The 12,139-nt window shown below is 33.5% G+C and overlaps 1 protein-coding gene across 6 annotated transcripts in view; it reads right to left on the reverse strand.

Annotated features, from left to right (window-relative positions):
* Csmd3 (CUB and Sushi multiple domains 3) overlaps window positions 1-12,139 on the reverse strand; it is a 1,141,260-nt gene that overhangs the window by 116,485 nt on the left and 1,012,636 nt on the right. For all 6 annotated transcript variants that reach the window (XM_087190703.1, XM_087190702.1, XM_087190706.1 and 3 more), the window contains one exon: window positions 11,785-11,889. In XM_087190703.1, the coding sequence (XP_087046829.1) occupies window positions 11,785-11,889 (105 nt within the window). The remainder of the gene's footprint in view (window positions 1-11,784; window positions 11,890-12,139) is intronic.

Raw genomic sequence — 12,139 nt, forward strand, 5'->3', positions numbered from 1 at the left:
AACTGCAACGCCAATATATTATTTTCATACTTCCTTACTTCTTTCTCTTCCATCTCCCTTTTACTATTAAAGAACAAAACTAGCTCTTTTTTTCTACTTTTTCATCTATATGATCTGCCTATTTATATATTGGCTACATTTTTAGAATTTGCTATAATAATATCAGTTAAAAACATCAAAGTTTCAAAAAGAATAATTTGAGTGAACTTCTAAATTGAACAGTGTGTATTTATTACCTCACTTTGCTGGTCTGTCATTTAGAAAAACTGCTTCCATTCAACATGTTTGTGGAACGTCTATAATCTCTAAACATAATTTAGAGTGATTATAAATATTAAATATTTATAATGATTATAAATATTAAAATATATGTGTACATAATAAATGTAGAATATATATGCTATTTTTTTTACTTTGCAAATAATACCATATTCACTTTCCATACAGGTTTCATTCTTTAAATAATCCACACTTTCCATTCTTTAAATAATCCACCCTGAAATTATCATTAGTTAAATAAAATTACTTTTGGTTTCTAGATCCGACTACAATTATTATTATAGTTAAATAAATATTTAATAATATTGCTAATATTTTAATTTAATATGCAAATTAATTTAATAATATTGCCAATATTATTATAGTTAAATAAAAGTACTTATGTTACCTTGATTGATTTAAATCAATATCCAAGAGTTTAAAACTAAACTAAAAGTTGAAGGCATTGAAAGGAATACAGTGAAACTGTGACTATATAAATGCTATTATCCAAAGTGAAAACCAAAATACAACACCTGGGAACCATCCTCTCTTCCCTCTCTCTCTCATTCTCAACATTGACTGGTCACTCCAGAGGACTGTAATACTAATTATGCCCAAGACAGGCTGTAAAGAGTTCACCGCATGACTGGGTTGTTTATAGAAGTGAGTCTGCCTGAAACCTATACGCTGAGGTCAGAGTAACTCGCACCCAAATTCCATTTCCACAACTAAAACCTTCAGACTAGAAGGATAAAGTTCTAATTACAATCATATATTTTGTCTATTCTCTTCCTAATTGGAGAATGCTTCGTCTTGTCCTTTATGAGGCTTGTTTACATTAATATTCATAGAAACCACATGTTACCTTTACCTCAAATGATTGCCAATGAAAGTCAGTGCCTGGGACTGTCCAGCGCCTTTGTGGGTTACACCAGCAATGGTCTTCCTGGCACCCCACTTTCTCTCTCTTAGTTCTGTCTCTTAATGTACTCTTTTTCTCAGGCCTGCATCATACACTGGGCAGGTGGGTCCTGGAACCTGACTACAGGGGTCTCTGGCAGCCACAAAAATTTTCAATTTTTAATTTTACCTAATAATACTTCCTATGCTGCCATTTTCTTTATATAACCATAGTGAAGGCCTTCAGAGTGTCTCTTGTGAACCACTGAAAGAACTTCCTCTCAGATTCCTTCCCTTAGTCTTAGTCTCCATGCAGTTCATTCTCTACTTTCCAGATCAAAGAATCTTTCATAATTTGAAAACATGACTTACTCTACAAATTAAAATTATTCAGTTGGTCTGCTCCTACCATAACAGAATGCATATGTCCCATCCTTAATCTGTATTCTAGCATTTCAATTACTATCTGACTTGTCCTTCTATGGGAATTAACCTCATCATTGGCAATAAAGGGTATTTACTGAGTGTTTACTGCGTATTGGACCAACATAAACATCTTTACATGGGTAATTTCATTTAATTCTAGTACAGTCTTTTAAGGTATAATACCATATATTGAAGAGGAAACTGGGCTCATAGGGAATTTCTGGAATCTGCTCAGTGTCTGTTATAGCTTGCGTTTAGATGTTCCCCCAAAGCCTCTTGCTTTTCCAGAGGTGGTCAAATCTTGAGTGTGGTTGACTCATGGCAGGGGTTAGGCCTGAGGGCACTAGGATTAAAGGCGTGAGTGCTATCCACCCTAGGAGTCTGAATAAAATAAAAGGGGCAGAAAGACACTGTTAAGGTCTCTCTCTTTTGCTACCATGTAGGTGCCATGTTGTTTCTACTCTGCAATGCCTGTCTGACATCCACCCTGGTTTGGAGCCAGCAGATTATGGACTGAAACCTCTCTGAACTGTAAGATAAGCAAATCCCTTCCCCTTTAGCTTTTGGATGTTTAGTATTTTGTATCAGCAATGAGAGGAAGTAGCTAGCACAGTGTCATAGGGTAGAACCAAGTCAGAAACTAAATTCTGACTCCAGAGTGCACCATCTTTATCCTACTGCATTCCAGTAGGTATCTTCAAATGCCAAGCTACATCCACGCTATTACTTAATTCCTATCTGTTAGAAGGACTTCTTTGGTATTTAATGAAGGCTTTCCTAACTCCACAAATAGAAAGCCCTACAGATATGATCACCATCTTCTTTGAGAATCTGCTAAATTAATTTTGGTTATTGTGAAAGAAGCCTTAGATTTGATGAAAATGCAAAAATTGGGCAAATCTCAGTAAAACTTACCTGATATCTTTCATCTTGAGTTTCTACAAGACTTCAAGACAATAATGCACAATTATCAGAGAAGTGCCAACTTACATAAACATTAATAATGCTTGTACTATTTTGCTACTATTTATTTGCATAACCTTAATTCTAATTAATCTAAAGATATTTTAGGCTTAGATCTTATGTAAGTGTATAGCACTTACACTTAAAACCTGTACCTAGAAGTAACTAGGTACTCAGCAAATACTTTACAAGTAAATGAGGGCATCATTCTTATATCTGGGAAGCAATGTGGAGATGGAAAACTGTAGGATGGTGCCGTTAAGAGGTATATAATATGGTGGTTTGGACGACTTGTACTGGAATAAAATGATCTGAGACATATTCTATGACTTAACATATGGACAATAAGAAGAGTGAAAAGGAAGTAATCCAGAAATGAAAGAAACAAGAAACCACTTCTAGGGTAGGCTGATTGGTCCAAAGGTTAAGATTTAGGGTAGAACATGGGACATAGTATGTATATGTACCAATTCCCCATAATGAGTGAATTTATTATGTATTACAAACATATACTCATAAGAAGGATGGGCAGAAATGTAGGGAAAAAAAAGCATCTTACAGCCAGGAAAAGGAAGATGAAAAATAGAGAACACTAGAAAGAAAGAATTTTTTTTTTTTTGGTACCAGGGATTGAACTCAGGACCTTCTGCTTTCGAGGCAGGTGGCAGAACCACTGAGCTAAATCCCTGACCCTAGAGAGAAAGAATGATGAAAGGAGAACAGCAAGGAAAGTTATTTTAAATCTAAGAAACAAGTAATTACTTCAGTTTAGTAAAAGAATATTACAAAATACCTGTGTGGAAAATTGCACAGAAATTACTGTTTAAATAGGAAGCTACATGATTTTGCCCTTATTTAGTGGATAATACGAAGGCATTGATATGAAGTAATCAAATATTTAGAAAGATTAATGACAGCAATGTATGATAAAATATAATTGAGTATAAGGAACATCAGGTTTTTCACACATGACTAAAATAACAAGAGTCAAACATTGCAAAGTTAAAATATCATTTTTCCAAGTTCAAGGAATTAAAGACCAATATAATGATAAAAAAGAAATTATTTGTCAGCATTTGCCTTATAAGTATAGAAAAAGCAGGATTTTGTCCATTTAGTAGCACCACCAAGTAATGGATTTTTTCCTTGGTTTTTTTTTTTTTCTAACTTCATGAGTGAATAAGAAAATATGATGGATAAAATAATACTCACTTTCTGGGAAGAATCTCAGCCAAAATTCTATTTCCCAAGACAGAAGAACACCTGCCATGTTTCCTGAAACCTTTACTATTTAAAATATTCCTTTAGGAATGTAGTAAGAGTTGGCTTTCTTGGATTAAAAAAAAATCTGTCCTTTTTTATAGAGAATCTTAAAGTCTTTTGCATCTGTTGCTGACTTTCACAGAGTTATTATGAGACTTCTCATTTTCCCATTGTGAATCTTCCCTTATGTCATCCTGTGGGCAGAACTTTTATCTCAGAGACTGTCACAAGTATGAAAAATGTGCAGTGACATATGTGTCTCCTCCATAGAAAAAAGTCACTGTAATTATGCATACACACACCACTCACACACCCCTTGTCCTAGTACTCAATTGTTCAAGCATTTTGCTTTATCTAAGTATCTAAACTTAGACATTTTAATCAATTCTTATAGTTCCTGAATGGAAATGTAAATTAGTGCAAGAATTGTGGAAAACAGTATGGACATTCCTGAGAAAACAGAAATAGAGCTAATATATGATCCAGCAACATATACTTAAAAGAACGCAAATCAGTATGTTGAAGAGAAATCTCACTCCAGTGTCTATTGAGGTACTACTCACAGTAGTAGCCAAGATGTGGAATCATCCCAGCTGTCAGATAAAGGAATTGTGGTGTATATGAACAATACATTAACATATATTATTCACCCATTTAAAAAATGTTGAAATATTGTCATTTGTGACAACATGAATGGAAGTGGAGGACATTACATTAAGTGAGATAAGTCAGGCACAGCATGAAATTTACTACATATTCTCATTTATATGTGGAAACTAAAAAAAAATTGATCAGCTTGAAGTAGCGAGAAAAGTGGTGACCACACACAAGGAACACTGGGACAGAGAGTGGTGGAGAGGGTATGGTTGATGACTATACAGGTGTAGCTGGGTTAAAGGAAAAAATTCCAGTGTTCTAAGCACAGTAAGGTAACTGTGATTGACAGCATTTAATTGTATAGCTAATACAAAAATAGCTAATAATACAGAGATCCAAAATAGCTAATACAGCAACTTTTGAACATTCCCAACACACAAAAAAATGATAAATGTAATGTATATACCAATTATTCTGATATGATTATTGTACATATTTTACACAATATTTGTTGAAATCACACTGTACCCCATAAATATGTGCAATTACTATGTGTCAATTATATTTTTAAAAAATAATTTTCTCTTACAGAAGCTGTATATCTAAGCCACTGTACTGAAAGACTTTTGAACACATAATGATATTCTTTAAAATTTTAGCTCAATGAACATAATCTTCAACAAGTGGTCAGATCTGGAATTACCACAAAATAGATGTTTCTTCAATCAAGAAAGCCAATATTTTTTGGAACTTGCTGGGAATAAAGATGTCCTTTTCATTAAAAAAAAAAAAAAAATGAATCCGTCACACTGTACTTCCCAGTATCTGGAAGTGATGCCTTCGAGTGTGCACCAAGTGAGCAGTCAACCTTCCTGACTGCCCTGCTGGATGCTGTTCCCAATCACAGCTGCTCCGTGCAGCACTTGATCCATCAAATTCATTTTAACTGCTCGTCAATCTGTTATTATTAAAGTAGTCAAAAGTGCTGTTACGGCCTCTTTGTAAGTGTCTCCTTAAAAGCCAGGGCAGTATTTATGGGCCATTCTAATTCTGTAAGGCTGTACTTGATCTTTAAATTTTCTTCTTCAATCTCTCACATTCTCTTAAATTAAGTTCAATATTTGGCAAAGACTATGCTAGTGACATTACTGGTTAGACTAACAATGGATTTAAAAGCATGAAGAAATTCAACTTTTAAAAATTAAGTAGAAGAATATTAGGCACCCTCTGATTTCAGTACTGTCTACTAAATATATCATTTTCTTTTTCTTATCACCTTCCCTGTTCCTACGTCCTACTTGCCTTTTTCCTGTAAACTATAATTTTCTTGTGCTCATCTATTTCTTTGTATTCTTTCATTTTTCTATTAAGAGTTCTGATTTTAATTCACTCACTACTTTGATTTAAAACAACACATGCAACTGGAGTATGTGTATGTAACAATGTTACTAAATGTATCATTTATTATGGTATTTATTTAATTTATCTAAAAAATAAGGTCATTGTCTCTCAGAGAATATTTTCATTTCTGCTATTATGCCTTGAGAAAATTATTTTTATTATAACATTAGCTTTATATAACACTGTAGTTTAAATTACGCTTACTTTAACCTAGAAAGTTTTCAATAATTTTGTTCCAATTAAAGGGGAGCATTCAGCAAATGTTTTGATGTCATAGTTAAGGCCTGTCAGTGTAATGTTTAAATATTTGCTGATCCTGTCCTAGTAGGTTACTACCTTATGTTTTTTATTAATATATATAATTAACACGGGTCTTAATGTTATGTCTAATTTTATTGTTTCCTTTTTGTCTCTTGGGTAAAAAGAAACATCTAAGGATTAACAAGTACCTAGGCACCAGCCTAAAGCCAAAGCATCACTTTCAGAACAATTTCCTCCAGAATGTTAATTCAAAGCTAATAAATTAAGTGTCATTCTCTTTGAGTAGGCTCTGGACTATTAGAAGACTTAATAATCTTATTATTTAAAGCAACTAGACAAAATCTATTGCAGCATTATCTGTTCTTCTGCACATTCACTACTAATGATGAATTCTCACATATTTTATTTGATTCAGAAAATTAATATAGAAAATGTTGCTATCCCTTGATTGCTCATTCTATAACGGCAACTAGTGGTGTCATAACTAGATAAACAATTACAAGTATGGAGTGGAAAGTAGCCCACATAGTAAAGTTTCACTCAGTTAGGAAAGAGATTTATCTCACTCATCGCTCATTTTCCCTATGGTCCAATCAGTGTTCTTCACATAGTTAGACACTAAACTGACTTTCCAACTAAAGATCAGGATTTAAAATGCTTAGATTGCATTTAATATGCCTTTTATATCAAAAATGTTGGCTTTTAAGATTTAAAATTATGAGAATTAAAGCCATTCGTCGTTACTTTCTCCAAAGATGATTAGTCAAACTTGCGATTCTCTAAGAGATGAGCTTTATTAACCATTATTATATATTGATTAGGATGTAGCCAGATTTCTTTTATTTATGGAAAATAATTAAGATTTTTACCCAAAACAACAATTTGAAAAATAATGATCTGTATTATAAATCACTATCAAAATATATGCTGCTTTTGAACGACATCTCCTACAATGAAGTCAGAATCCTGACAACGTCATTCTGTGTAATTTAGGAGTAATCGTGTCTTAAAAAGCGGCCTTAGTTCCTCCTGTCCTTTCAAATCTTATGTGTCAGACCTACTGAAATAGTCGCAGTTACCCCGATGTTCCATATTGCAAAGCTCTGTCTAAATATGAACTTTCCTCTACTGAAAATATCCACTCCTTGTCTAACTGTGAAACTTCTGCTTATTTGTTAAGACTCAACACAAGTGTCATCTCCTGTTTAAAATACTCCCTGAAATTCCTAAATGGAGTTGATTGCTTATTACTTTTGTGGACTCTACCACAAATTTTTCTATTAGTGCATGACTAAGAGTAGATAAATGCTTTATCTTTCTGTCTGTTCTACTAGACTGTTACTTCTTCCAAGAAGATACTGTGACATATTTACCTTCATATGTCTTGTGTGTAGTACACCACCTTACCTATGGAAGGTGTTCCAAATATTTATTGATTGCATGAAGGAGTATTTTATGGATTTGTCACATCTTTACGTTACAATAATACATTTATTATATCTGAGTTTAGCAATAGCTGGACAGTAAATTATAGAGAAGCAAAATTAATTGTTAAATATTAATGAACTAATGCTACAGCTCAAATCCTAATTGCAACCCTTTAAAAGCCCATTTGGTAGAGTCTTGGTCCCTTGCATGGTATTACTGGGAGGGAGCAGGCTCATGAAGATGTAGGGTTTAGTGGGAAGTTACTAAGTCATCTAGTGCATGTCCTTGAAGAAGATAATGCAACCACAGCCCCTTTCCTCTCTTTCTTTCTCAGCTGTGAGGTGAAGAGTTTACTCTTCTCCACACTCCCTCCCATTGCTATCTGAGTTTGCTGGGTCATGGATTGTCACCTTCAAAACTGTGAGATTATCTTATGTTTTTGTGTTAGTAATGGAAAACTGAGTAACACCAACAGTCTTTATTTGGCACATGTCTGTCAACCAATTCTCTTCTGTTTACCCCTGAGAGTTTCTCTTCCATCAGAGCTTCCAGCACACGTAATGATGCTACAGTGATGGACTGGGTAGCAAAGATCAGGTGGTGCTGGGCACTTCTGGAGGCAGAATCAAGGACACTTTCAAAATGTGTAGAGACATAGGATCTAAATCCCATTACGAATACCAGTATCAGAGTGGGTTAACTGATACTAATGACTTCTAGGTGTTACGTTCATGTGCTCATTGACGTACCCATCATATGCATTGTGTGTGATGCTGAGTAAGTTTCAGGGATTGGACTCAATGGCATCCTAAACAGACAATGTCATGTGAGAGCAGGTACTGATTTCCTGGAGTTTACACTCCAGGAAGAGAAAAAGCAAGCCCATAGTAACCCAAACAATCATTTGATTACACTAGTGATGCATTTATGTAGAAAACAACACAATATCTCAAATATATATATACCTAGCAAACTGAGTCTCTCCTTTTTTGCCTCTAAAAGCTTTTTAGGAAATTGGGATAAATATTTTATGCCAATAGCTCCAATGATAAAATTTCTACAAATCAAATTTTGTCACAGTTTGAAAATTCTAGTAATGAAAGAGGGAATGTTACAATTAATACCACAGAAATAAAAAAGGACTATAAGAGACTACTGTGAAAAATTCTACATCAAAATTTGGCTAACCTAGGAAAAATAGATAAATTTCTAAAAAATATAAAACTGATCAACTGAATTGTAAAAAAAAAACAAAAAGGAAAATATGAACAGATAAAAAGCTAGTATAAAGACTGAATTAGTCACCAAAAGTCTCCTAACAGAAAATCCCAGGAACAGATGGATTTACACGTGAATTCAAACAAGCATTTTAAAAAGAATTCAGGGTCATCCTTTTCAAAGTCTTCTATAAAACTGAAAAGGAGGAAATACTTCCAAATTCATTTATTTAGGTCAACATTACACTGATACCAAAGCTAGACAAACACACTGCAAGAAAACTACAGGCAAATATTCCTGCTGAACATGAATACAAAAATCTTCAGTAAAACTCTAGCAAAATGTGTCTAAGAGCCTATTAAAAGAATCATGGACCCTAACCAAATCTTACTCATTCCAGGTGTGCAGGATGATTCTGAATACATAAATTAATAAATGTGATTCATCACTTTAGCAGAGTAAATGACAAAACTCACATATACTATCACTGAATGCAAAAAAGGCCTCATTTGATAAAATTTAATAGCTTTTTAATATTAAAACTCTCACTAAACTTTTATAAAAAGAATTCATCTCAATAAAAGCTGTAAATCAAAGGCCCATACTAACATCATACTCTGTGATAAAAAATTGAAAGCTTTTCCTCTGAGATCGGAGGAAGACAGGCTATCTACTCATGCCACTTCTCTGTTCAACATAGTACTGAGAGTCTTAGCCAGATGAATTAGGCCAAAAGTGGGGGGTGCATCAGTTGGAATGGAAACAGTAAAAGAATTCATGTTTGTGTATGATATGATGTTTTATATATAGAAAACTATAAAGACTCTACAAAACTACTAAACTAAGAAATGAATCAGTAAAGTTACAGGATAGAAAATTAACATACAAAAGTCAGTTGATTGGTTGCATCTTGTTGTGTTTCTGTTTGGTATTTTGTTTTGTTTTTTGGGACAGTACGTAGTTCAGACTGCACTTGAACTCACTATGTAGGCTAGTCTGGTCTCAAACTCACAATGATGTGACAGTCAAACTCACAGCTATTCTTTTGTCCCAGACTCTCAATTGCAGTGATTACAGGTGTGCACCACCATGCCTGGCAATTGTGTTTTCATAGATCACAAAAATGAACTATCCAAAAAATAAATAAGGAAACAGTCTCATTTATACTAATATGAAACAAATTACTTCAGAATAAATTCAACCATGAAGGGTGAACATTTTACATACTAAAAATTACCAAAAAAAATGATGAGAGAAATTATGGAAGAAACAAATAAATGGAACAACTTCATGTGTTCATGAACAGAAAAATAATATTGCTATAATATCCATATTAAACAAAGTAATCTTTGGAGTCAGCACACTATCAAATTCTCAATGGTATTTTTACATAGTTTTTAGAAAGGAAAACTACAATGCATATGGAACTACAAAAGACTATGAATAACCAACAGATTTTCTGCGAAAAAAATGGTGGACATGTGCTTAGCATGTGTGAGGCCCTGAATTCAATCCTCATGTCGTAAATAAGTAAATATCACAATGCTAAAGTAATCAGAACAGTATGGTACTAGGACAAAAAGCAGACACAAAGACCAAGAGGAACAACAGTAAACCCTGAAATAAATCCCCACATATATGGTCAATGAGACTTTGACAAGTCTTCCAAGAATACACAGTAGGGAAAAGATAGTTTCTTAAACAAACGACATCAAGAAAACTATATATCAGCATGAGAAAGATTAAATTTGGACCCTATCTACAACATTCACAAAAAATCAAATAAAAATGAAATAAGAACACCATAAAATAGAACTCCTAGAAGAAAACACACAGGAAAGGCTTGATTAAACTGATCCTGACAATGATTTATTAGATATGGCACCAAAAGCACAGACAACAAAAATAAAAATAGTTAAGTTGGACTGTGTCATACTTTCAAAAACTTTGGCATATCAAAGGAGACAATCAGTAGAGTGAAAAGAAAACCTACAAAATTGGAGAGAATATTTGCAAACCAAGTATCTGAAGAAGCTTAGTATACAAAAAAAAAAAGCACACCAAATAGCAAGAAAATAACCTGATTAAAAGTGGACAAGGCACTTAGATACATATTTCACCTAAAAATAGAAAATTTATAAATAAATGAGCGGTGACATAAGAAAAATTCTCCACATCATGAATCACCACAGAAATGCAAATCAAAACTTTGAGATTGCTGAAATGTGGAGAAACTGGAATCTCTATACACTGATGGTAGGACTCTAATACGGTAGAGGCACAGTGATAAATGACAAGGTGATTCTGTAAATAAATGAAAATAGATCTACCATATAATCCAGTGATCACACCTCTGAGTATATGTCCAAAAGAACTTAAAATGAGGAGCACTCCCCTGCTCAACGTGATATTATTCACACTAGTCATACCGTGAAAACAATCTAAGTGCCCATCGACAAATGAATGGACAAATAAAATGTTGTATAGACATAAACAGTGCACTTTCCAATCCTAAAAATTAAGAAAATCCTATCATATGCAACTACACAGAAGAACCTGCCAGACACTATGTATTAAAATAATCCAGTCATAAAAGCTCAAAAACTGTATGCTTCCACTTATATGACATATCTAAACTAGTCAACTCTACAGAAACAGGATGGAACAGTGATTACTGGGGACAGGCAAAAGTAAAAACAGGGAGTTACTGTTCCATAAATTTAAAAATTCATTTACACAAAATGAATGCATTCTGGAGATTTGCTGTACATCTTTGGGATTATAGTTAATTGTACATTAAAATTTTGTTAAGAGAGTAGCTGCCCCATTAATTGTTCTTACCATAATAGAAAAAGAAATATTTGTAAACCCTGGTGAAATAATTAGGATTTTATCCAAACAATTTTGTAATTGAATTGAAGGAACACTTCAACATCTCTAATCATTTTAAATCATCCTGAATGTTTCCTCTGCAAAGTTGATGTGGTTTTTATGCTCATAAAAGCATATTTTAAATAAATATAGACATCCATAATTTTCCTGAATGGTACATGATATTATTTTTACCTGTGTATTCAAGATGAAAGCCTGCAGCAGAAACACTGATGTCAGATTGAAAATTTAAATATAAATTGTTAGATGTACTGTTCAAAAGATGGGGTATTGTTGTTCCTGAAATGATAATTAGAAGGGAGATCAATGACCACACAATAAACGCTACTGTAAAACTAAGCAAGTAAACTACTAATCAGCCATAGGTTACTGCTGAAATGAGGCATTGGTCAAAATGTTTCACAAGAATTTTATAACAAAGTATTTCCTCCACAATCCTTTTACATTTTGCCATTCCTATCCCTAAAGATACTGACCTTTGAGATGACTTTACATAGTTCCTTAAAAATAGGAATAATAAGTGCTGGTA

The sequence above is a fragment of the Heterocephalus glaber genome, unplaced genomic scaffold (genome assembly GCF_053883595.1).
Source record: "Heterocephalus glaber isolate CG9 unplaced genomic scaffold, H.glaber_assembly_v1.0 deba00001555, whole genome shotgun sequence".
NCBI classification, from domain to species: Eukaryota; Metazoa; Chordata; class Mammalia; order Rodentia; family Bathyergidae; genus Heterocephalus; species Heterocephalus glaber.